The sequence below is a fragment of the Schistocerca nitens genome, chromosome 3 (assembly GCF_023898315.1).
Source record: "Schistocerca nitens isolate TAMUIC-IGC-003100 chromosome 3, iqSchNite1.1, whole genome shotgun sequence".
Lineage (NCBI taxonomy): Eukaryota > Metazoa > Arthropoda > Insecta > Orthoptera > Acrididae > Schistocerca > Schistocerca nitens.
This window is the reverse complement of record NC_064616.1, coordinates 691,520,585-691,544,322: the sequence shown is the minus strand read 5'-3', so window position 1 is coordinate 691,544,322 and position 23,738 is coordinate 691,520,585. Positions and strand designations below refer to the sequence as shown.

General features: G+C 45.1%; 1 protein-coding gene across 1 annotated transcript in view; it reads right to left on the bottom strand.

Moving 5' to 3' along the window:
* LOC126249722 (MAM and LDL-receptor class A domain-containing protein 1-like) overlaps positions 1 to 23,738 on the bottom strand; it is a 426,827-nt gene that overhangs the window by 185,384 nt on the left and 217,705 nt on the right. Inside the window, exon 7 of the mRNA XM_049951403.1 lies at positions 7,670 to 7,846. Within this exon, the coding sequence (XP_049807360.1) occupies positions 7,670 to 7,846 (177 nt within the window). The remainder of the gene's footprint in view (positions 1 to 7,669; positions 7,847 to 23,738) is intronic.

Here is a 23,738-nt window from a genome sequence, read left to right as displayed (position 1 = left end):
AAATGAAAATAGTTGAAAAGGACATTTCTAAAGGCCCAAAGCTGACCCAGATATTGTTTCTGATTTTAAAAAATATAAAACAGTAAGGAATAATGTTTTACAAGCACGTAATATTTAAACTTCCTGGCAGACTAAAGCTGTACGTCGGACCGAGATTCGAACTCTGGATCTTTCTTTTACCGGCAACTGCTCTACCGACTGAGCTACCCAAGCACAACTCAGAACCCCTCCTCACAGCTTTATTTCCGGCAGTATCTCGTCTCCTACTTTCCAAACTTCAAAGAAGCTCTCCTGCGAACCTGCGAGAGGCAAAGGTTCAGATTTCGTGGCTCGGACCGGCACACAGTTTTAATCTGCCAGGAAGTTTTATATCAGCGCACTCTCCGCTGCAGAGTGAAAATTTCTTTATGTAATATTTACTTTATACTGTTTTGCACCTTTTACATCTTACTCTTACAAAATAAAATTAAAAGTTATTACAAGAAACTTATATTCAGAGCTTATATTCACCGCCAACACAGGTCCATTCTGAGCAAAAATCGTCATCGTTTTGTATGAGGAAATTCCCGGGGAAAGCTCGAATTCAAATTTTCCAGAGGACACGCTCGTCTTCAGCACTCGATTGTTTGAAAATTATCTCAAAACTTAGACGCTTTTTGACGAGCTGCTTTCTTCTCCTTGAAGGCACCCTGCTGATCTACGTCACCGTTGATGATTGATTTCGTGTTCGCTGTCCAACTTCCCTGGCTTTTGTAACTTTTTTAGCTTCTACCAGTTCGAATTTATAAGGAGTAAACGTGATGGCCGTGGAACTACAGTCTTTTTGGCCTCCATTCGAGGTCGTCTTTTTGATTTTTTAAATGGGTATGACGTGAAACGTGCTTATATTAGAATATGTGGAACCCTGAAGATCGTCAAGTGTAGCTGATGACAGAGGAGCACCCAGACCAGCCAAAGATGTTGATGACTAATTTGGATGAGACTCTGCAATAACTTGTGGTTCCTTCACATCACATCTTTCTGTGTTGTCTTTCTACGATTTCTTACCGTTTGTTTCTTTAACACATCTTGATAGAAAGAGGAATGTAGGTAATTATTTGTTTCTTAAATTTGTTCGGTATCTGAGAACATATTCTTGTACAGGGGGTCTCTGTTTGTTACTTTAAATTCATTAATTGCTATTTGTGGTGTTTGGCATCTAATACTGGGTTCGCTAAAGAGATACATTGTATAGAAAGTACTGACAGCATGTTCATTCTGCCTTAACCACTGCCGAAGTTCCTCGCTTCAATAAACTTTGGCACAACAGTTGTGTAGGATATCGATTGTGCAATATCTGTAATTATTAATTTCTTTTACTTCAAGATGAGTAGACTTATTTTTCTCATTTTTTCTAAATTTATTATACAGGAATATTCTGTGGATGCCATTTTCAAACCTTTGTCCATTGGTATTATACTGCATGATTCAAAAGTCGTGTCCCACAGGACAAATAGGGTGACCAAAAGTCCATCGACAAGCTTTCAGGGGTGGTGGTATGGACCAACAGAAGAAAAAAATGTGTAGTAAACATGGGCTCTAAAGTGCATACTTTAAGAGCTATGAACACTTCTGCATTCTGCAAACAAATCTCTTCTAGTGCAAGCTCTTTGGTTTCCATATTTTGAGAGGTGGTAGCATGGACAAAAAAAGTCCAGTTAACAAGGGCTCTAAAGTACATACTTTAAGAGCTATAAGAACTTTTCCTCTTCACTATTGGGAAACACATCTCTTCTAGTGAACAAGTGCTCATAACTCGTAAGGTAAGCATTTCAGAACCCATGTTTGTTGGACATTCTTTTCTTGTTTCATAGCCGTAGAAAAACAGAAAACAGTTAAGAAGACACCAGAGCAGGGCCTAAAGACGTATTAAAACTTCGGTTGAAGGAATGGGAAATAAGAATATTCTGTAAATTATGTAATAATAGAATTGTTTCGGAATAGGCATTGTGAAAAAAGAAAGTTCTGTAAGCAATGCAATAACAGAATTGTTTCGGAACACGACATGGAGGTTATTTGCATACATGTGAGTTACATGTATAGTGTGTTTCCGAGATAATGACATAAACGTCCAGTAATGATGAAGAGGCGTAAATATATCATTTTTATAGGGCGAACAGTGGGCAGAATGTGAGTCTAATGCTCAAAGTGAAAATGAGAAAAATCGAGTTCATGTTTCTTTTAATTATATTAGTAAAAATCTAAACAGACATAGTATTCTAATATTTTTATTTATCTTCCAGCTTTTACAAGGTGTTATGTTATATTCCAAAAATATGGGGAATGGTTCCTCAGAAACAGTGTAGACTTGAGCAGATAGGTATCTGTTAGCCATTCACTGACTATTCCCGTCCATATGTTCACTGCAAGGAAAAGGAAGATTAAAATTTAACGTCCCGTCGACAACAGTGTCATTAGAGACGGTGCACAAGCTTGGTCTGTGGAAGGATAGGGAAGAAAATCGGCTCTGCCCTTTCATTGGAACCATCTCGGGATTCACCATAAGCGATTTAAGGTAATCACTGAGAACCTAAATGTAGGAGACTAGACGATGATTTGAAAAGCCGTCTCCTTCAGTCCACTGTTTTACCACAACGCCACCTCTCTCGGTATGTTCGCTACAGATCGCTGTTGATGATTCTTCTCTACTATAACCTGGGGATTGTCATCGGCCAACGCGTGACTACTGAGCCTATTAAACATTTCGTTTTTGGTGAGACATATTTTCATCCGAAAAAAGTGCCTACACAGAAAAATGGAGGTCGACCACTTAGCGGTTCAGTACTTAGAGGCTCAACACGATCCTAGGTTCCAAGGTGGCATAAAAGATCACACTTTCTACATCTACATTTGCGTTGATACTCAGCAATCAACTAGTGGAGTGTGGCGGGAGGCACCTTGTGAACCACTGTCACTTCCCCCTCTCTTGTACTAGCTGAGAACAGTGCGCAAAAATAATGATTGTTCACAATACTTTGTGTGACCTCGTCTCTTTCTGCAGGTTCAATCACATTAATGTGACCACCGTCTGTGTTCGATGTCAACGTGCGATAAGCACTCACAGACGGTCTGTGGCAGCACTAGCAGTGGAGAGTACATAAAGCGTGTCAGGGGAATGCGGAAAACAGTGCAGTTGTGTCGTAATGCGGAAACGGAGTGATTTATCTAACATCCAAAAGAACACGATCATTGGCTTTCGCATCAAGGTTGGAAGCATTTTCGAGACGGCTAAGTTTGTAAACTGTTCGCATGCCGCCGTGGTTAAAATATACCGTGCATGGCAAAATGGCGCTATCCAGAACAGGCGCCGAGGCAACTATCGTACACAACGGTCTGTGGTTGATAAGGGTGAATGACGGCTGCAGAGACGTGTACGGGCGAATACAAGTGCAGCTATTGAGCAATTGATCGCCAGGTGAACCAAGAGGCTACCAACACTGTATCCTCAATGACCGATCAGCGAACTTTGCTGTGTCTGGGGGCCTCTGCAGTAGGCGCCTCGTTAATGCAGCCTTGCTAACTTGTTCAACAGCGACGAAGGGTGGAATTTGGACGCCACTAACGCAACTGGACGCCCACTGAGTTCTTTTCAGATGAATCATGTTTTATGTTCCAACGGACAGATGGCCGTTGGTATATATGATCCTACAGCAATTGTCACAAGGGTTCAGGCCGGAGGAGGCAGCGTTATGATCTGGGGAATGTTTTCGTGTCATTCCCTGAGTTATCTCGTCATTCTGAAAGGCACAATGGATCAACAAAAGTATATCTCTATCCTTGTGGACCGTATCCACCTCAACATGCAGTTTGTTTTCCTCGGCACGGTGGCTTCTGTTAGCAGGACATTGCAATTTGTCACATACCTCGCTGTGTACATGTGTGGTCCAAAGAGCTCCAGGGTGAGTTTACCGTGCTTCCCGGATTTAAACACAATCGAGAATCTGAGACACCACTTCGATCGGGCTGTTCGTGTCATGAATCCTTTGCCCCTAGCGCATCTGGCCACACCGCTAGAGTCAGAGTGGCTCCATATCCCTGTCGGTACTTTTCGGAATCTCAGTGACTCTCTTCCTGCGCATTCCTGCTGCAAAAGGTTGTTAGTCAAGCTTTTGACAGGTGGTAACATTAATGCGAGTGGACCATGTAATTTTACGTTAGTTTCGGAAGATGCACGTAAGAGGTAGCAATTTATTGGATGAGTCTTCCAGGAATGTATGCTCTCGGAATTTTGACAGTAAACCACATCGTGAGGCACAACGCCTTTCGTGCAGCGTATGCCTCGGTTGCTAGATGAGCATCTCTGTTGCACTTTCGCGCTTACTAAACGAAACTGTGACGATACGCGCTTTTCTTCTTTATATCTTCTTTGTCGCCACTATCAAACCTATTTGGTAAGAATCCGAGACGGACGAGCAATACTAAATTATCAGTCGAACGAGAGTTTTGTGACCTACTTCTTTCGCGGGTGGACACTTCCTGAGGATTCTTCCAATGACTCCAAATGTTGGCTCTGCCTTACCTACTGTTAGTTTTATGTGACCGTTCCACTTTAAGTCACTCTGAACGAATATTCTGAGACATTTAATGAATGTGACTGCCCCCAGTCGTTTTTAGCAGCTGACGAACCAGTGGTCTGTTAAGTAGATAGAAATCTGATCTCTTGTTCGTATCAGGCGTTATCTGAGTGCTTGCAGGCAGGAACGACATTCAGTTTCGGTGGCGCAGGAACAGTGAGAAATTAACTGTCTCGCGAGTCAAAGCGACATTGAAGACCCTTATAACAACACATTTACGCCTAGTTAAGCTCCATAAGCAATTATCAGATGCGAAATTTACACAAGAACCTCTACAAATATGTTCACCTAATCATCTGTCTTCATAAATTCTCTGAAAACTAACGGAATTAGCTGAAAATAAGATCCACATTATTCGAGATTTACTTGCATTGTAACGATATGAAGCACGCATAGTGACACTATGCCTAAGCCATGCAATTTTCAATGAACGGAGATCGACTCTTACAAGAGAACGGTCCGTTCCGACATGTCGAAACTTGCCCTGAAATTATACAGGAAGTATACACCGAAAAAAAAACACGATGTCAAAATTTTAACTGATAAGACACGCTACAGGTATTTTAAAAATGTTGAAAACTGTCATATTCGTAGCTCAACAGGCGGCTGGAGAAATGTACACCCTTACCGCAGTTGTTGCAGACAGCGCACGCGCAACACGGCAGGGGCCTAGCATTGATCGGCGACACATCGGTAAACAGATAACACGGCGCAACACGATCGTAATTTGTCAAGTGAATTTCAGGTGATAGTTTCTCTGACGCAATTGTTCATGCAATAGACACTTCACGTTTTTGTGAAGGCTAGGGACTAAAATAAAGTATTAAAAACCTATCATAAAAACCATGCTATAGGAATCGTTATAAAGTATCGCAACTCAACAAATTAAAGTCCCGATTGACGCAAGTCGTCTGCAATGTAACATCACACACTACCTTGATTTTCTTTCCGCTGCTAGTCACTTGTGTAACAATTACATTTGCAACAGTTTAGTTGTCTATATGAACTGCAATCTTTCAAAAAATCTATGATTTCAAACACTTTTGTACGGTTTAAATGCTATAATTTCGTGTGTATACGCATGTATATACGAGTCTCTTGTCACGGCTGCGTCTGCTTATTCGCCGATTCAGCGCTAGGCAAGAAAGATTACAAACTGCTGTTATAAGTGGTTCTTCGTGCGGAAAAAATGAGTAACTTAAACATTTCTTGAAAAATACTTGCAGTGCACCTTAGCAAATAAAATTTTGACAGTGCATTTATTTTGGTGTATTCTTGCCGTGTGAAAAATTTCAGGGTAGGTTTCGACTGTCAGGCTGGACCATTCCCTTGTTAGATCCCCCGTTCTGTGTAAGCTTCTCGTTGATTCCGTTGGTCATTCTAGGCGAATACCAGGATGGTTTCTTAAAGAAAGCAATTCATTCTCCTTGCCTTCTCCTTACCTACTCAGCCGAAAGCCAATCTTGGGATGATTGCTCTGCAAAGGACACGACCGATTTCCTTCCCAATCCGAATATGTGCTCTGTATTGAATGATATCCTCGTCGACGCGGCGTTAAAGCGTAATCTTCCTTCCTTGCTTTTCCATGGTATATCTAAATCATTTCCGACGAATGCCGGGATAGTTTTTCAACCAAATTACTGTGATTTATTCCTTAAATTCAGCTTAATCGATTTTTGCACTACCTTAACGCTAATGGGACATTAGATTCTAAGTTGTTGTCATCTCTACAAAATTTTGAGCTTTCATACTTAAACTGATGCTAGTGAATGGAAAAGTGATCAGTCCTTTTGGTAATTTTCTTTATACAGTAATTGACATTGGGTATTTATGCAGCTCCTTACTTTAACCATCAATATAGAGAAGATAATCAAGTGAAAGAGATGTAGTGAAAATTATAAAGTGAAAAATGTGATTTAGGAGAGCACAGCAGTTCCGGAGCCAAAACTGAACATGGAAAACAGTGACTTTGAAAGTATATTCTCTAAATCTGCAAGACATGGCAAATATATGATTCGTTTGTGGGCACAATAGATGAAGATGTAGCAGCGAAAAACTTACTAAGCTAACTGGATCGCCTAGTCGTGCATTATAGCAGGCGGTAGAACGAACAAGCCATAGAGGAGAACGACAGAAAATTATGAAATATGTGTGTTACAAGTACGCTGAATGTTACGAAGTGACATGTAGGCATCTTGGCAATAGCCAGCGAACCGGGACTATGAAGAAACGTAGGGTAGAAAGTAGACCCATCCATATTAAGTCACGGAAAACATGATTCTCTTACTTGATGTCTTTCATATTCAGTGGTGGTGTGATTTAAATCCATACAATCAGTGGAAACCTACTGTTTCGTTGAAACTTACTGACAAAATGGAAACTGTGTGCTGGACAGAGACTCGAACTTGGGACCTTTACCTTTCGCTGGTAAGTGCTCTACCGACACTGAGGCACGACTCATGATCCCTACTCACACATCCGCTCTTACACGAGTGCCAGTCATGCAAGCTTCACAGGAGAACTTACGTGAAGTTTGGAAGGTAGGAGATGAGGTACTGGCGGGAGTAGAGCTGTGAGGGTTTGTTGTTAGTCGTGCTTGTGTAGCTCAGTCGGTACAGCACTTGCACACGAAAGGCAAACGTTCCAAGTTCGAGTGTTAGTTATAATCTGCCAGGAAGTTTCACATCAGCGCACACTCCACTGCAGAGTGAAAATTTAATTCTTCTGATTCGTTGCCAATAGCGGGCTATGTACACACTCTCCATGTTCTTCAATAATGGGATGCTTTTGCTGTCCGATAACTTTTGGGGCTCGAGATCTGGGATTCCTATTAACCAAGCATGTATATAGTTCTCATTCCTCTATGTCTGAAGATTTTTGAAAATATATTCCACGAACTAACCATTCTCTGCCAGACAGAAATACTACAAGGAAAAAATGTGGAGGCATAAGGCAAAACATTAAGTAGAACCTTCAGGTCAGAAGTTCCGAAACATGTAATGAGAACATACATTCGAAGTAGCAAGCGCTTGAAAGTAGTGGATTACTATAGTTACCAGCGTCCAGTCAAAGTCATCTTCTTCATCGTTTGTCCAGCCACAGAATCCTGCTTCGAATGAGCAGTGCCCTCTGCATTCCGTGCCTGGCTTCAGAGCGACGTTGTCGAGAGCAACGTATCCCCGGAAATGGCGGTACGTATCTGTCGGCTCCCTTGCTAGCGCCTCGAATACAACCTGCAGAATTACACGTTTTTTTTTTTAGTAACATAACTTTGAACGAATTTCTTGTGATATACGCCTGAGATACGTTCAGCTCGAGCTCATTTTGAAATGGTTCATTAGTCAATCTGTAAGAAACATGTTAAAACAGCAAGCTACATTATTACATCTGGATTATAAGTAGTCACGTCTAAATTCAAGTTAACTGCTGTGTTTCGAAGTGAAATGGAAAATTTAATACTCGACGCATCATGAATCGTTACTACTGTCTCTTCTGCTGGACTTTTTGATTAGAAAACAAAGACAAACGTTAACCATTAATAATACATTGAAGTACACTATCTGATCACAAGTATCCGGACAGCTGTTACCGAACATTAATATGGGGTGACTCAACCCCTCGCCTTTATGACGACTTGAACTCTGCTGGAAACACTTTCAGTGAGGTGTCTGAATGTCTTTCGAGGGATGGCTGTCCATTCTTTCTCAAGAACAGAAACCACAGAAGATAATGGTGTTGGACGCTGCGGTCTGGGACGAAAGTGACGTCCTGGCTTATCCCAAAGGTTTACATTATATTCGTGTCGGGACTCTGTGCAGGAAAGTGCATTTCAGGAATGTTATTGTCAAGAAGCTGTCACCTCACTGATGCTTCTTTATGACAGGGTTCATTGTCAAAAATGGTTCAAATGGCTCTGAGCACTATGGGACTTAACTTCTGAGGTCATCAGTCCCCTAGAAATTAGAACTACGTAAACCTAACTAACCTAAGGACATCACACACATCCATGCCCGAGGCAGGATTCGAACCTGCGACCGTAGCAGGTTCATTGTCCAGCTGATACAGTCAGTCATCATCTCCTCTTCTGTACGCAGTTAACAATACTGTAAAATGTGTTCATACCGTTCCAAATGTAGCGTTTTCGTACGCGCAGTAAGGGGAACACATCCTAACATCGAAAAAGACCCCACAGTATACTGAAACGAATCCTGCCTCGGGCATGGATGTGTGTGATGTCCTTAGGTTAGTTAGGTTTAAGTAGTTCTAAGTTCTAGGGGACTGATGACCTCAGATGTTAAGTCCCATAATGCTCAGAACCATTTTTTATACTGAAACGAGTAAACAAGACGAAAATATAACACAAGATACACAGAGGTAGTACGCTATCAAAAGTTTTACTGGTAGCACAATGAAAACCGATAAAACGCCATTGGTAGGCACTTGCAATGTTCCCAATTCAATCCGTATACCTAAATTAACAATATTTTTTTTGTCTGTCGTGTAACAATTGTTTCAAAAGCTACGAACAGATAATTGAATATTTGTGCAGGTCTAGACAGGAGATGAGAACAGTATATAATAACTACATCTGGGTATTACAGCCTTACATAGAGGTACACTAGTATTCAGACACTTACATATAGGAGGAACATAGTGACATAGATTAATATGCCGAGCGTTCCACATCATTCTGAGTGGCACCTGGCGATACTGGCAGTTAACTGTGCTATGGTCTTCTCCTGGCATTCTACTTACCAAGAGCAATAGATTTGCAGCGCACTGAGTTATATCTGGATATTGGCACTGTTAATGGTTCAAATGGCTCTGAGCACTATGGGACTTAACATCTGAGATCATCAGTCCCCTAGAACTTAGAACTACTTAAACCTAGTAACCTAAGGACATCACACATATCCATGCCCGAGGCAGGATTCGAACCTGCGACCGTAGCGGTCACGCGGTTCCAGACTGCAGCGCCTAGAACCGCACGGCCACACTGGCCGGTTCAGTGATTGAATTTCAGCCGTGTTATAACCATCGTGAAGCTCCTCTATGTTTGTGTCTTATTAAACCATGGTACTCTTTCAATCGAGGGATGAATTAGTAAGTAGAGACTGTCTTTGATTTTAGATATCCTCGACCATTCCTTTTGTCAGTCCGATAACAACTGCATTCTGATCATGGGTATCTTATATGTGAGAGTAAGTAGATCGTATTTAATAGCTCCATGAAAAGATACTTACTTTGCTGGGTCATCTGCTTGTAAATTTGCAGTTATCCCAGAGTGGCGTTTCATCTATACCATCACGATGTTGTGACAATTGCTGCAACTATGGGGTTGGTACAACTATTATGATGGTTTATAATCAGTTGTACAGCTGAAATATTGTCAGAGATTATGATTATCCTGTCTGCTGTGGTCGTCGATGCGAATAGTAGGGCTTGCAAAACGACAATCAGCTCGGTTGTCATAAAAGTGGAGTGTGTATCCAGCTTGCAGAGGCCTTGTCATTTGCTCCGGGATACCCAATAGGTACTGCCAGTGCCTTCACTAGAGCTGGACACATGTGTGCCAGTATAAACCACCCACACATCTTGATAGTGAGACAGGAATTCCACTGCTGTGCTTTTGTTGAGTCCTGGTTTTGAAACGTTAAAATAGTCCTGACACTGATCTGACGTTTCGTATGGCCTGTTGTAAAGCGGTATAAGAGGACTTTTCCACACCTTGTGCGTTAATGCCTGCATCTACATATATTCAGTCACGATGGGTGAAGTTGCTTATTTGTCAGCTGCGCGGGGTGGCCGCGAGGACTGGGCGCCTTGCCACGGTTCGACTGTCTCCCCCCCCCCCCCCCCCCCCCCCCTCGGAGGCTCGAGAGTCCTCTCTCGGGCATGGCTGCGTGTGTTGTCCTTAGAGTTAGTAGTTAGTTTAAGTATGGTATAAGCCTAGGGACCGATGACCTTAGTAGTTTGGTCCCATAGGAACTTATCACCACCGCTTATTCATCCAATATCGTCCGCTCACACAGTAGTATGTTAATTCCTGGATTTTTTTGTCAAGGAGCCTGTGGTGTCACCGCTAGACACCACACTTGCTAGGTGGTAACTTAAATCGGCCGCGGTCCTGTAGTACATGTCGGACCCGCGTGTCGCCACTGTGTAATCGCAAACCTAGCGCCACCACATGGCAGGTCAGAAGACACGGACTAGACCTCGCCCCAGTTGTACGGACGACATAGCTTGCGACCAGACCTACCAAGTCTTCCTCTCATTTGCCGAGAGACTGATAGAATAGCCTTCAGCTTATTCCATTGCTACTACCTAGCAAGGTGCCATTTGTATCAGTGCTTATAGCTTACTACTATTCAAGAGATGTATTCCAACAAGAGAATAAAGTTAAGTATATTATTCCAGCTACGTACTTTTCTTCTTATTCATTAATAAGTCTCATGTTCCAGTACTTCACGCCCGTCTGCGTTAGTTTAGCGTGCACTTTCAGCCACTTCGATCTACAAGGTGTTGGCCCCGCTGCCGACACATCAGAGCCCATATTCGTCGAGAAAGGGCTGCAGAAGAAATTTCTTGTTAAGAAATATTCGTCATAGCTCTAACGGTGGTTCATTCGTTTCAAGCTGTAATACGTTGGTCGGTGTTGACATGAACGGCCCAGTAACTATACGTAAGGCTTTGTACTTCATAGTGTTCTGTCTCTGAGGCGTGGTGCCTGACGCTGCTTCGTAGCACATGTGTCCATAGTCAAAGTGTGTACTTAGTAGAGACCGGTATAAAGTCATCGCTGTCCGCCGATCAGAGTCCAACCATAATCCAGTCGTAGCTCTGATAAGACTTCATACATTTTCACATGTAGTAATGATATGTCGGATATTATGAGTCCTTCTTAGTTTATCGTCGGTAATCATCCCAATGTGTTGGGTTGTTTCCGCAACTGGAAAATTATGTTGTTCCATTTGCATTTTTTGGGGACGTGGAATGCTGTGGCGAGTAAAGATAATTAGAGTATACTTACTATCACATATTTCGAGGCCACTTTCTGTGCACCACTCATGCAGACGTATGAGAGCAATGTCATATCCAGCAGGCGGGACTAAAGAGTATTGTCTTCGAAACAGGTGCATACATCGTCTGCTATTGTAATGTTTGGTTGTCACTGCCAAAGATGTCATGAAGGTCTGCAGTACAGAGATTGAATAATAAGGAAGCCAAAGGCCTCTGGGAGTCCTCTGATAGTTTCTCTAGATCCTAGTGTAGTTCCGTATTGCAAAATGATTGGCTTCCTATTTCTCAGGTAGCTTAAGATGTTGCTATGGAATCTGAAGTTTCTCCAGTTTTTTCCCTAATACTGACAAGATGACGTTGTCGTGTGCTTTCGTCAAGTCTATGAGAGCAACTATCATATAAGTAATCAGAGAAAATTTAGCTGTATGTCAGTATCTAAACGTAGAAGTATTTTAGTAGTCCAAAAATGGTCCAAATGGCTCTGAGCACTATGGGACTTAACATCTGAGGTCATCAGTCCCCTAGAACTTAGAACTACTTAAACCTAACTAACCTACGGACATCACACACATCCATGCCCGAGGCAGGATTCGAACCTGTGACCGTAGTGGTCGTGCGGTTCCAGACTGTAGCGCCTAGAACCGCTCGGCCACCGCGGCCGGCATTTTAGTTGTCCCTTTTTCTTTGCGAAACCCAAGTTGTTTTTCCCCTAATATATTTTTGTTTTCACACCACCAATCTATGCGCTGCTTAATAATCCTTTCCATTACCTTCACCTAACACGGTAGTAAGGTAACAGATTACATCAGATTAGATTAGTTTTTCGTTCCATAGATCCGTGCTGAGGAGATCCTCGTGGATGTGGAATATGTCAATTTTTTTTAAAAGCTGAAATAACAATACTAATAAGATGAATACAGGGTGTTACAAAAAGGTACGGCCAAACTTTCAGGAAACATTCCTCACACACAAATAAAGAAAAGATGTTATGTGGACATGTGTCCGGAAACGCTTAATTTCCATGTTAGAGCTCATTTTACTTTCGTCAGTATGTACTGTACGTCCTCGATTCACCGCCATGATTTCATACGGGATACTCTACCTGTGCTGCTAGAACATGTGCCTTTAGAAGTACGACACAACATGCGGTTCATGCACGATGGAGCTCCTGCACATTTCAGTCGAAGTGTTCGTACGCTTCTCAACGACAGATTCGGTGACCGATGGATTGGTAGAGGCGGACCAATTCCATGGCTTCCACGCTATCCTGACCTCAACCCTCTTGACTTTCATTTATGGGGGCATTTGAAAGCTCTTGTCTACGCAACGCCGGTACCAAATGTAGAGACTCTTCGTGCTCGTATTGTGGACGGCTGTGATACAATACGCCATTCTCCAGGGCTGCATAAGCGCATCAGGGATTCCATGCGACGTAGGGTGGATGCATGTATCCTCGATAACGGAGGACATTTTGAACATTTCCTGTAACAAAGTGTTTGAAGTCACGCTGGTACGTTCTGTTGCTGTGTGTTTCCATTCCATGATTAATGTGATTTGAAGAGAAGTAAGAAAATGAGCTCTAACATGGAAAGTAAGCGTTTCCGGACACATGTCCACATAACTTTTTTTTTTTCGTTGCGTGTGAGGAATGTTTCCTGAAAGTATGGCCGTACCTTTTTGTAACACCCTGTATATACAATACATCATTTGTTTCTATTAAAAAATTCGTCAATGGAGTAGAAGGAGTTGGCCATTACTAAGTCTTTCAGGCTCCTTTTAAACTGATCTTTATTTGTAACTAAATTTTTTATGTTTGCTCGCAAATTATTGAAGATGAGTGTTCCTGAGTAGTGGACCCCTTTTTGAACTAAAGTAAGTGCTTTTAAGTCCTTGTGCAGGGCATTTTTGTTCCTGGTATTGTATATATGAACTGAGCTGTTTGTTGGATAAAGAGATATATTATTTAGGACAAATTTCATTAAGGAGTAAATATACTGAGAGGCAGTTCTTTGAAGACGTTTCTACAGGACGTCCCTGAATTTACTCCACAAATAATACGTATTACACGCTTTTGGACTCTGAAAACTTTTGTTTGACTTGAAGAGTTGCCCCAAAATATTATACCATATGACTTTATGGAATGAATGTAGGCAAAGTATGCAAGCTTTTTCATTTTTATGTCGCCTGAGTAAGCTAACACTCGAATTGCAAATACAGATTTGTTAAGGCGTTTCTGCAGTTCTGTGGTGTGCTGCTCCCAACTGAATATATTATCTAGTTGTAATGCCAGGAATTTAAGACTGTCAACCTCTTCTATCTGCTCTTCTTCATACTTTATATACATGCTGGGTGGAAACCTCTTACAGCTTCTGAATTGCATACAGGCCGACACGGTTCTGGTTTATCACATCTATTTCCCGATTTGTGGATGGGGGCGGCACTACATGTTTTCAGCTGTCAAAAAAATGGTTCAGATGGCTCCAAGCACTATGGGACTTAACATCTGAGGTCATCAGTCCCCTAGACGTAGAACTACTTCACCCTAACTAACTTCAGGACATCACACACATCCATGCCCGAGGGAGGATTCGAACCTGCGACCGTAGCAGCAGCGCGGTTCCGGACTGAAGTGCCTAGAACCGCTCGGCCACAGCGGCCGGCTTTCAGCTAGTCGATTTGAGCCTTTTGAGTCCATACGCTATTGTAAATATTGAGCAGTATCGGTTTCCCTTTGTGTGGGGTCTGTCAGAGCATTGGGTAATCAAGGCAATCCGCACCAGGTGCAGTACCCTTGCCTTGGGAGAGCGCAACCTGGAGTTTTACCAGTGAAAAGAGCTGTGTAATTGTACTGTTGTCCTCTTCATTTTTCGCCTCGTCTTCCTCGTCCGTTACGTCAGGTGGAGCTATTTATTACACACTACAACTATTCTAACAGTTCGTCGGATGGTGGAGGTGCGTGCATGCCCTTTGTCAGACGATTTTTTTATGTTCCTTATGATATTCCAGGCCCTTGTTAATTGTGTTTCTTTGCAGATTTCAGTGCAGATATTTTTCCACGATTTTCTTTTTTTGCACTTGAAAATTTTCTTGGCTTACGCTTGTGCCTTCTTGAGAGCAATAAAGTTCGTGTCATTAGAGAGAGTTTTGTATTTTCTTAATGCCTCCCTGCGTTCCTCGAGGATTGTGTAACATTTTGAATCCACCAACAGGGTGACGGGTTATCAGGAGTCCGCTCATGTACTTTTTGAGGTATCAAGAATTCCGTGGCTTCATTGATAGGCGATTGTCCGCCACGATAGCTGAATGGTCAGCGTGACGGACGGCCGTCCTAAGGGGCCCGGGTTCGATTCCCGGCTGGGTCGGGGATTTTCTCCGGACTGGGTGTTGTGTTTCTCAGGGACTGGGTGTTGTGTTGCGTTTATCATCATTTCATCTCCATCCGGCGCGCAGGTCGCCCAATGTGGCGTCGAATGTAATAAGACCTGCACCAAGGCGGCCGGACCTGCCCCGTAAGGGGCCTCCAGGCCAATGACGCCAACCGCTCATTTCCATTGATAGGCGATACCAGGACACCATAGTCTCTTTCTGGATCCTCAGTTTCAATAACCGATTTCAGTTTTTCTTCCAGTAGTGTTTCGTATAGGTTCCAATTGGCTTTCTTTGTGTTCCATTTTCGGCTGATGACCAGTTTGACAGTCCCCCTAGGTTGATCATTTATTATAATTTGAATTGGCGAGCGATCCGAAGCTACAGTATCCGGTATCACTTCCCATGTTGTTCCGGTAGATAGTGCAGGGGATGCTATGCTCAAGTCTATAGCCGATGGTATTTCATTAGGTCGGACTGTTCGTGTTGGTGAGCTATCATTTAGTTCTAAAGGATTTTCCGAATCTAATTAAAAAAATGGTTCAAATGGCTCTGAGCACTATGCGATTTAACTTCTGAGGTCATCAGTCGCCTAGAACTTAGAACTAATTAAACCTAACTAACCTAAGGACATCACACACATCCATGTCCGAGGCAGGATTCGAACCTGCGACCGTAGCGGTCGCTCGGCTCCAGACTGTAGCGCCTAGAGCCGCACGGCCACTTCGGCCGGCTCCGAATCTAATACATCCACTAGTATTTTTCCCACTGCGTTAGTAGTTCTGCAGCTACATAGTATACGGTGGCCTTTAAAGACACCTAGTAGCAGAAGGAGTTTCCCGATGGAGTCAGGTATTGTTGTTAGCTGTTTGGAAAGTTTGATGTTAGGTGCTTTGTATGCTGAGATCAAATTCAGATGAAGTAGGCGGATATCTACCATCCACAGTGTGGCGCCAGTTTTTGCAACGGAAAAGTAGATATGTTGTTTGACCAACAACGCTGCACTGCCGTAGCTATCATCCCTATCTTCTCTAACGACAGATTAGTCCGAGAGTGCGGACGAGTCGTTCCGTTTTAAGCATATTTCGGTACTGCCTCAGATGTCACATTAGTTTCGAGCAGAAAATGTCGAAGGCTGTGGCCATTGTGGCCGAGCGGTTCTAGGCGCTTCAGTCAGGAACCGCGCGACCGCTGCGGTTGCAGGTTCGTATCCTGCCTCGGGCATGGATATGTGTGATGTCCTTAGGTTAGTTAGGTTTAAGTAGTTCTAGGTTCTAGGGGACTGATGACCTGAGATGTTAAGTCCCATAGTGCTCAGAGCCATTTGAACCCTTTTTTTTTTTGGTGGAAAGCTGTCTTTATTTGCCTTGAGTGATTTTGCATTCCATTGGATGATTTTATAGTAATTTTTGGATACAATGAGCGGGGTCGACATGTTCTGGATTCACATCCGGATCGAATCTGTTTGTAGTACTGTACTGAGCCCATTAAGAGCCTGTTGGTACGCTATATCATTCATCGCAGCCATAATTATACTTAAAACGACGTTAAAGAGTTAGTTCCCCACATCACTCTATTGGTTGAGTCTGCGAAACTGTGGTTGGTAATGCTTGGAACCCATTGGAACAATAGGAAGTCTGAGTTCTGGTAGGTATATTTGGCCTCGGGGGACCGCTCTTTGGCGTGGTCCTCTATGTTCTACACAATTTATGCATTGCTGGTGGTGTAGTTGGGCATGCTGTGTTAAAGGAAGGGCCGGTGGTATCGGCGGTGAATCGACTGAAACCACGTGTGCGGCAGTGTTGTCAGGGCATGGTTTGGTTGCTGCAGATCGCAGGTGACGGTGCTGATATTCGCATTGAGCCGCTGTGGAGTCGGAAGGAGCTGTTGCATCGACGCTGAATCCGCTGGAGCACCACCATTCATGACGTCTGCGGTATTGTCCTTATGGCATGGGTTGGTTGTTGCAGATCGTAGGTGGCCGTGCTGATATTTGCATTGAGCGGCTGTTGAGTCGGAAGGGATGGTATATCTGTATCCTGTCTCGAAATGTTTGGGGAAGAAGTAACTGTATTCGCATAAGAAATGTTTTTAAACACAGCTGCTGCTTCTCGGAAGGTAATGTTCTGGCGTAACCACAAGCGCCGGAACGAAGATGAAGAACGCAAGAGAAGAGAAGGCGGTGAAACGACGTCGGCCAATGGTGCGCTGATTAGGACCGCACCACGACAGGGGCGGCCTCTACAAGAGGAGAATATAAGCGCCGCTCCTGCCAGCCTTGGACGCGCTGCCAGCGTTGTCTTCTGTACAATGACCACCTCACCCAGAACTGCAAGAACCCACCCACCTGCCCCCATTGTAAAGCCTCCCACTTCCTCAAACAGTGTCCCAACCTCGCCTCCCCCCCATCCTGCAACACCTGCAATGAACCTCACCCCACCTATTCCTCCAAATGCAAAGCCAAGCCCCCTCCCACCAACCCTGAACTCACTGTCCCCCTTCGCCCCATTGACCCACCTATCCACCCTAACAATTCCCTCCGCCCTCCCCCTACGGCAGAAGACATCATCCGGTTCCTCACCGTCGTCCTGCAGAACATCCACCCCTTCCAGCGCCCCCACACACTCCAGCAGATTTCCCTCGCTGCCCGCTCTGTTTTCCACTTAAACACCTACGCCACATACTCCCACAACCAGGCCCACTTTACCTTCACCCGTCTAGACACCCTCGTTTAAGCCCCTCTCCCCTTCCCGCACCCTTCCCGCACCCACTCTCATGGCTCGTCAACAGTATCGTCTCCTCTACCTCAACATTCGCTCCCTCCTTGCAAACAAATACCTCTTCATGCATACCCTCTCCCAGCACCAGGTTGACTCCTTCATCCTTAATGAAACCTTCCTCCGACCCCACCATGTGGTCCGCATCTCCCCTTATCTCCTTCACCGCACTGACAATCCCCTTCCCCTAGCTCGAGGCGGGGTCGCTATCGGCCACCTCCGGCATCTCCCTGTCCGGCCACAACCCCTCCTCAATGACCCAACCGAACACCTTCTCCTCAGCCTCTTTTTTCCCTCCCTCACCGTCACCTGTGCCACTATCTATATTCGCCCCGCCGCTCCTCTCCCCTTTGACTTCATTTCCCATGTTGACCGTACCTTCTCCACCTATGTGATCGCCGCTGACCTCAACATCCACAGCCGTGACCCTGCCACCCTTCGGCGGTGGCATCAGTTCCTTGCCACCCTCCATGGTGACCTTGTTCCTCTCCCACAGCACACCCGTCCTGAAAGTAACTCCACCCCCGATGTTATCCTCGCTTCCCCCAACCTCCTTGGTCGCATTGCCGTTGATGTCCTTGATCCCGTCGGTAGTGACCATCTCCCTGTCCTTCTCACCATCTCCTCTACCCGTCCTGCCACTGCAGCCGCCCGCCCCCCTGCCCCTCCAAAGTCTGTCCATGACTACCACCGTGCCAATTGGGATGCCTACCGGGAATCCATTGCCTTACAGGTCGACAGCCACCCCCTCACTTTCCACCACCCTGATGACATCACCCATGCCTCTTCCTTCCTCCAGAAGACCATCACTGACGCTGTGGAGGCTCATGTCCCTACCAAACTCATCCACCCTCACCGCCCTACGCTTCCTCCGCAGGCCGTCCTTCTTCTGCGTGAATCCCGCAGGCTCTACCGCTCCTTCCTCCGCACTCGTGACCGGGATACTCTCACCCGCCACCGGCAATTACAGCGACATATCCGGAACCTCCTTACAGCAAAGAAACGCCGGGACTGGCGTCAGACATGCACACGCCTCAACTCCACCCTCCCTGTCAACTCCTCCAAGTACTGGTCAGCCTTCCACCGCCTTACTGGTAGCCATCCCACCCCGCATTACCCCATCCTCCATGACGATCGCCCTTTTCCTGACAACCTCAGTAAGGCTAACCATTTTGCTTCCCACCTATCCGAGGTCTTCTCCATTCCTGACGATCCCCATTTTGATTACTCCCTCTTCCCCACTGTCCTTGACCGCACTGACACCTCGGTCCCCCCGCTCGCCCCTAGCTTCCAGTACTTGGATCGGCTACCCCCCTCCGACATCAACACTCCCATCACCATGCAAGACATCACACTCGTCCTCCGCTCCAAACGCAACACCGCCCCTGGTCATGATGGCGTCACCTACCGTCACCTCAAGGAATCCCCTCCATCCTTCCTGTCTGTCCTTGCTACCCTGTACAATGTCCTCCTCTCCACTGGCTTTTACCCTGACCTGTGGAAGACTTCCCGTGTCCTGCTGTTCCCTAAGCCTAACAAACCCCCCTCTGCTACCTCTTCCTATCGTCCCATCTGCCTCACCTCCGTGTTCAGTAAGGTCTTTGAGGCCATCCTCTCTCGCCGTATCCACTGCCACCTTAACCAGCACCGCCTCCTTCCTCTTACCCAATGTGGCTTCCGGCCTTCCTTCTCTGCTGACGACCAGCTCCTTAACCTTACCCATCTTCTTTCCCTCCAACTTAACTCCCGTCGCTCTGCTATCTTTGTTTCCCTTGACCTCCAGAACGCCTATGACCGTGTCTGGCATCCCGGGCTCCTTTTCAAACTCCAGACCTATGCTCTCCCCATCAACTTCGTCCGTCTCGTTGCTTCCTTCCTCTCCCATCGTCCCTCCTATGTGACTATCCACAATTCCAACTCCCGTACTTTCTACCCCTCTGCCGGCGTGCCCCAAGGTTCTGTCCTTTCCCCTCTCCTCTATCTCCTGTACACTGCTGATATGCCCAAACCTCCCCCTCCTGTTCATCTTCTCCAGTTCGCTGATGACACCGCCTTCCTAGCCCTTTATCCTACCCTTCAACGGTCCCAACGTACTCTCCAAACCCACCTTGACCAATTCACCGCTTGGTGCAACCAGTGGTTCCTCCGTGTTAATCCCTCCAAGACCCAGGCGATCATCATAGGCCGCACCACCCGTTCCTTCCGCCTCCATGATTTCTACCTCACCATTTATGGCCGTCCTATCCACCTCACTCCTACCCTCAAATACCTTGGCCTCACCCTCGACCGCCACCTCACCTGGACTCCCCATCTCCTTACCATCCAAAACAAAGCTCACAACCGCCTCCGCCTCCTGAAACTCCTGTCCGGCCGGACATGGGGTCTGCATCCTTCTACCATCCTCCACACCTACAAATCCATGATCCGCCCCATCCTTTGTTATGCCAGCATCGCTTGGATTTCCGCCCCTCCCCGGTTCTATAACGCCCTCCAAATCCTCGAACGCCATGCGCTCCGCCTCGCCTTCCGCATCCGCCTTCCGTCCCCCACGCGCATCCTCTATGACCTCATCCCCTTCCCCCACCTTCTCCTTTTCCTTGAACACATCCGCACACTCTATGTTGTCCGTCGCCTTGATCCCCCTCACCCCCTGGTGTCTCCCTTCCTCTCCACTCCCGACCAGTTGCCGCGCCTTTACCGTTGTGTCCCTCCCTCTCTCCATCTCCACACCCTCCATCTCCTTTCCCAACACAACTTCCACCGTCTACCGCTCCCGGATGATGAGCTTCGCCCTGACATCTACCCTTCCTACCAACTCTAACCCCCTCTTCCTGCCTCCTCCTCGGGGCTCCCTCTCCTCCCCCTCCCTCCTTCTGAGCGGATTTCCCCTCCCCCTCCATCTCTTGTGCCTTCTTTCAGTGTCTCTGCGCTCCCTCCTGCCCTGTCTTCCCTTTTCCTCTCCCGCCCCATGTGTCTCCTGCCTCTTCGTGAACCCACGGTTACCCCTCCTCCCTTCCTCCCGCCGCTTCCCCAGCTGCCCCATGCTCTCCCCTCCTTTTCCATCCTCTCTGCCCTTTCCCTCGGCAGGTCCCACCTGGTAGTTTTATTCTTTGTCGTGTGTGCTCCGAGTGGGTTTTAAGTGTGTTGTTTCGGAGTGTTTTTAATACTGTGGCCGACTTTTAACCTGTGCCTGTGCATCTAGTGACTTCCATGTGTTTTAAGAATCACCAATTGTGTTTTTTTAACTTTCTGGTGACTTTTTTTAACTGTCCCCAATGAACGTCTACATATCAGTGTATTTTTACCTCCATTTTCTCCCCTTACTCTGTTTTATGTTCCTCCTTTTTACCTCCTTATGTATGTATTATTTTATTCTTGTTTTAATTGTCATATCACTCGGCTGAAGAGCGGCGGATTGTGCTGCTGACAGCCCTCCCCTGCCCGTATGGGGCAGGGGAATGAAATCACAATAAAGAAAAAAAAAAAAAAAAAAAAAAAAAACAGCCTTGGACGCTCAGTATCGGCTCAGTATTCGCTCAGTATATGGACAGACCTAGCAGAGAACGCTGCGATAGCAGTTATTAGTGATCCACAAACTGTCTGACAAACTTGTACGCACAGTGTATATAGCGAAGGACACTTATTTGCATGTCGCCCATCGCTTGCGGTCACTTGTTGTAAATACAAGTTAAGTATTGTCACTCTTCTTATTTGTAATAAAAACTATTAGTGTGATTTTGCTTGAATTGTTGTATAGCATTCTGAGAACGCAGCATCCTTTAGGGACCCTATAAGCGACGAGTGGGCGGGACTCCACAGCTAATATTATTGAGATACATAACTTTCTTAATTTCCTTGTGTTTTAGATACAATGGACAGGTTATATATAGGGCACTGTGACTACGAGTACAATGAATACAGATTGGTTGATTGGCCCTCCCGCAGGCATCGCTTCTGTGTGGGCCTGCGCAGTCTTGGGTCAATTTTGCACTGTTTGCTGCCATGTCCAAATCGCGAACAATTATAACATTGTAAGATGAATGGTACGCACACGTCCACTGGACAGCGAACCTCATGAATATAAACAAAATTGGGAGCCACTGTATTCTAAATTTCACAACACAAACTAGTGACGGCTTTGTTACCTTGTGACGATTCAGGTTTATAGTTTTACTATGTCACCTGATGGCAAAAACTTCGCAGCAACATGCTGATGCCTTGTTCTAAAGTGAAGATCTTCGGACTATAGGCCTCCAAACTTACTCTATCTAGAAAATAATGTTGAACCAAGCATTGGCAGTTAATCCTAATATAGTCTCAGTTTCCACGTCGTTTTCCCCTGCCGCCGAAATATTGAAAAGAAATGAAATGATGGTATGGCATTGGAATTTCCACCTGGGGGAAGTTCGGTCGCCATGTTGCAAGTCTTTTCAGTTGACGCCACAATCAGCGACTTGCGTGTCGATGATGATGAAATGATAATGAGGAGACTACAACACCCAGTCCCCGAGCAGAGAAAATAATTCGACGTGACTGGGAATCGAACTCAAGCTCACTGCTTGGCAGCTAGACACGCTGACCATTTTTTTTTTGGACGAGAACCGGTGTACTTTTTTTTACGAGAACCGGTGTATTTTTTTTTAATTTTAATTTTTTTTTTTGAAAGATTAGGCTGCAAGTTCGCCACGCTTCAAAAACTAATGAAAATTAAAGTACCTGCATTTATCATGCCGCAGAAAAATAGTGAAACATTATGCAGGACCACCGCCACAAAAAATAAAAGCAAAATTATGAGGCAATAAGCTCACCACGCTTAAAAAAAAAAATGGGAACAATATTACCTGGCATTAACATGCCGCAGAATAATAGTTGAAACACATATGCAGGGTCACCGCCACAAAAAATAAATGTGAAAGATTAGGCTGCAAGTTCGCCACGCTTCAAAAATAATGAAAAATTAAAGTGCCTGCATTATCATGCCGCAGAAAAATAGTGAAACAGTATGCAGGACCACCGCCACTAAAAGTAAAAGCAAAATTATGAGGCAATAAGCTCACCACGCTTAAAAAAAAAATGAGAACGATATTACCTGGCATTATCATGCTGCAGAATAATTAGTTGAAACACACATGCAGAACCACCGCCACAAAAAATAAACGTGAAATATTAGGCTGCAAGTTCGCCACGCTTCAAAAATAATGAAAATTAAAGGACCTGCAGTATCAAAAAATGGTTGAAATGGCTCTGAGCACTATGGGACTCAACTGCTGAGGTCATTAGTCCCCTAGGACTTAGAACTAGTTAAACCTAACTAACCTAAGGACATCACAAACATCCATGCCCGAGGCAGGATTCGAACCTGCGACCGTAGCGGTCTTGCGGTTCCAGACTAAAGCGCCGGCCCTGCAGTATCGTGCCGCAAAAAAAAAAAAAAAAAAAAAAAAAAAAAAAAAATAGCTAAACACACATGCAGCTCGGCAAGCTGCAAGAAAAAATGAAAACTAAGGTACCTGGCAATTCAACTAAGGAGGCAGACTGACGTACTATTGATTATGTACTTGAATAATAACTCACATTCCCATCTAACAAGTTTGCGTAGCGCCATAGGTTGGTGCCTGCCTGTGTTTCCGTCTCTACTTTCACCAAAACCGATGAAAAGTCCGTCTCAGTAGTTGAGTAAAGTTAGCAGTGCAACTTAAATGTTGGTGGATGATGGTTCCATCTTTCGTGGCGTTGACACGTAACACTGTCTCCATTTTGTCCCGTTGGTCGTCTTGTTCTCCCTCCTCCGAGCAGTCATGATGAATTTTCTGCGTGGGCTGCAGGTCTCTTGTAGGTGCATCGACAGGTGGAACAAAAAATGGTTCAAATGGCTCTAAGCACTATGGGAATTAACATCTGAGGTCATCAGTCCCCTATACTTAGAACTATTTAAACCTAACTAACCCAAGGACATCACGCA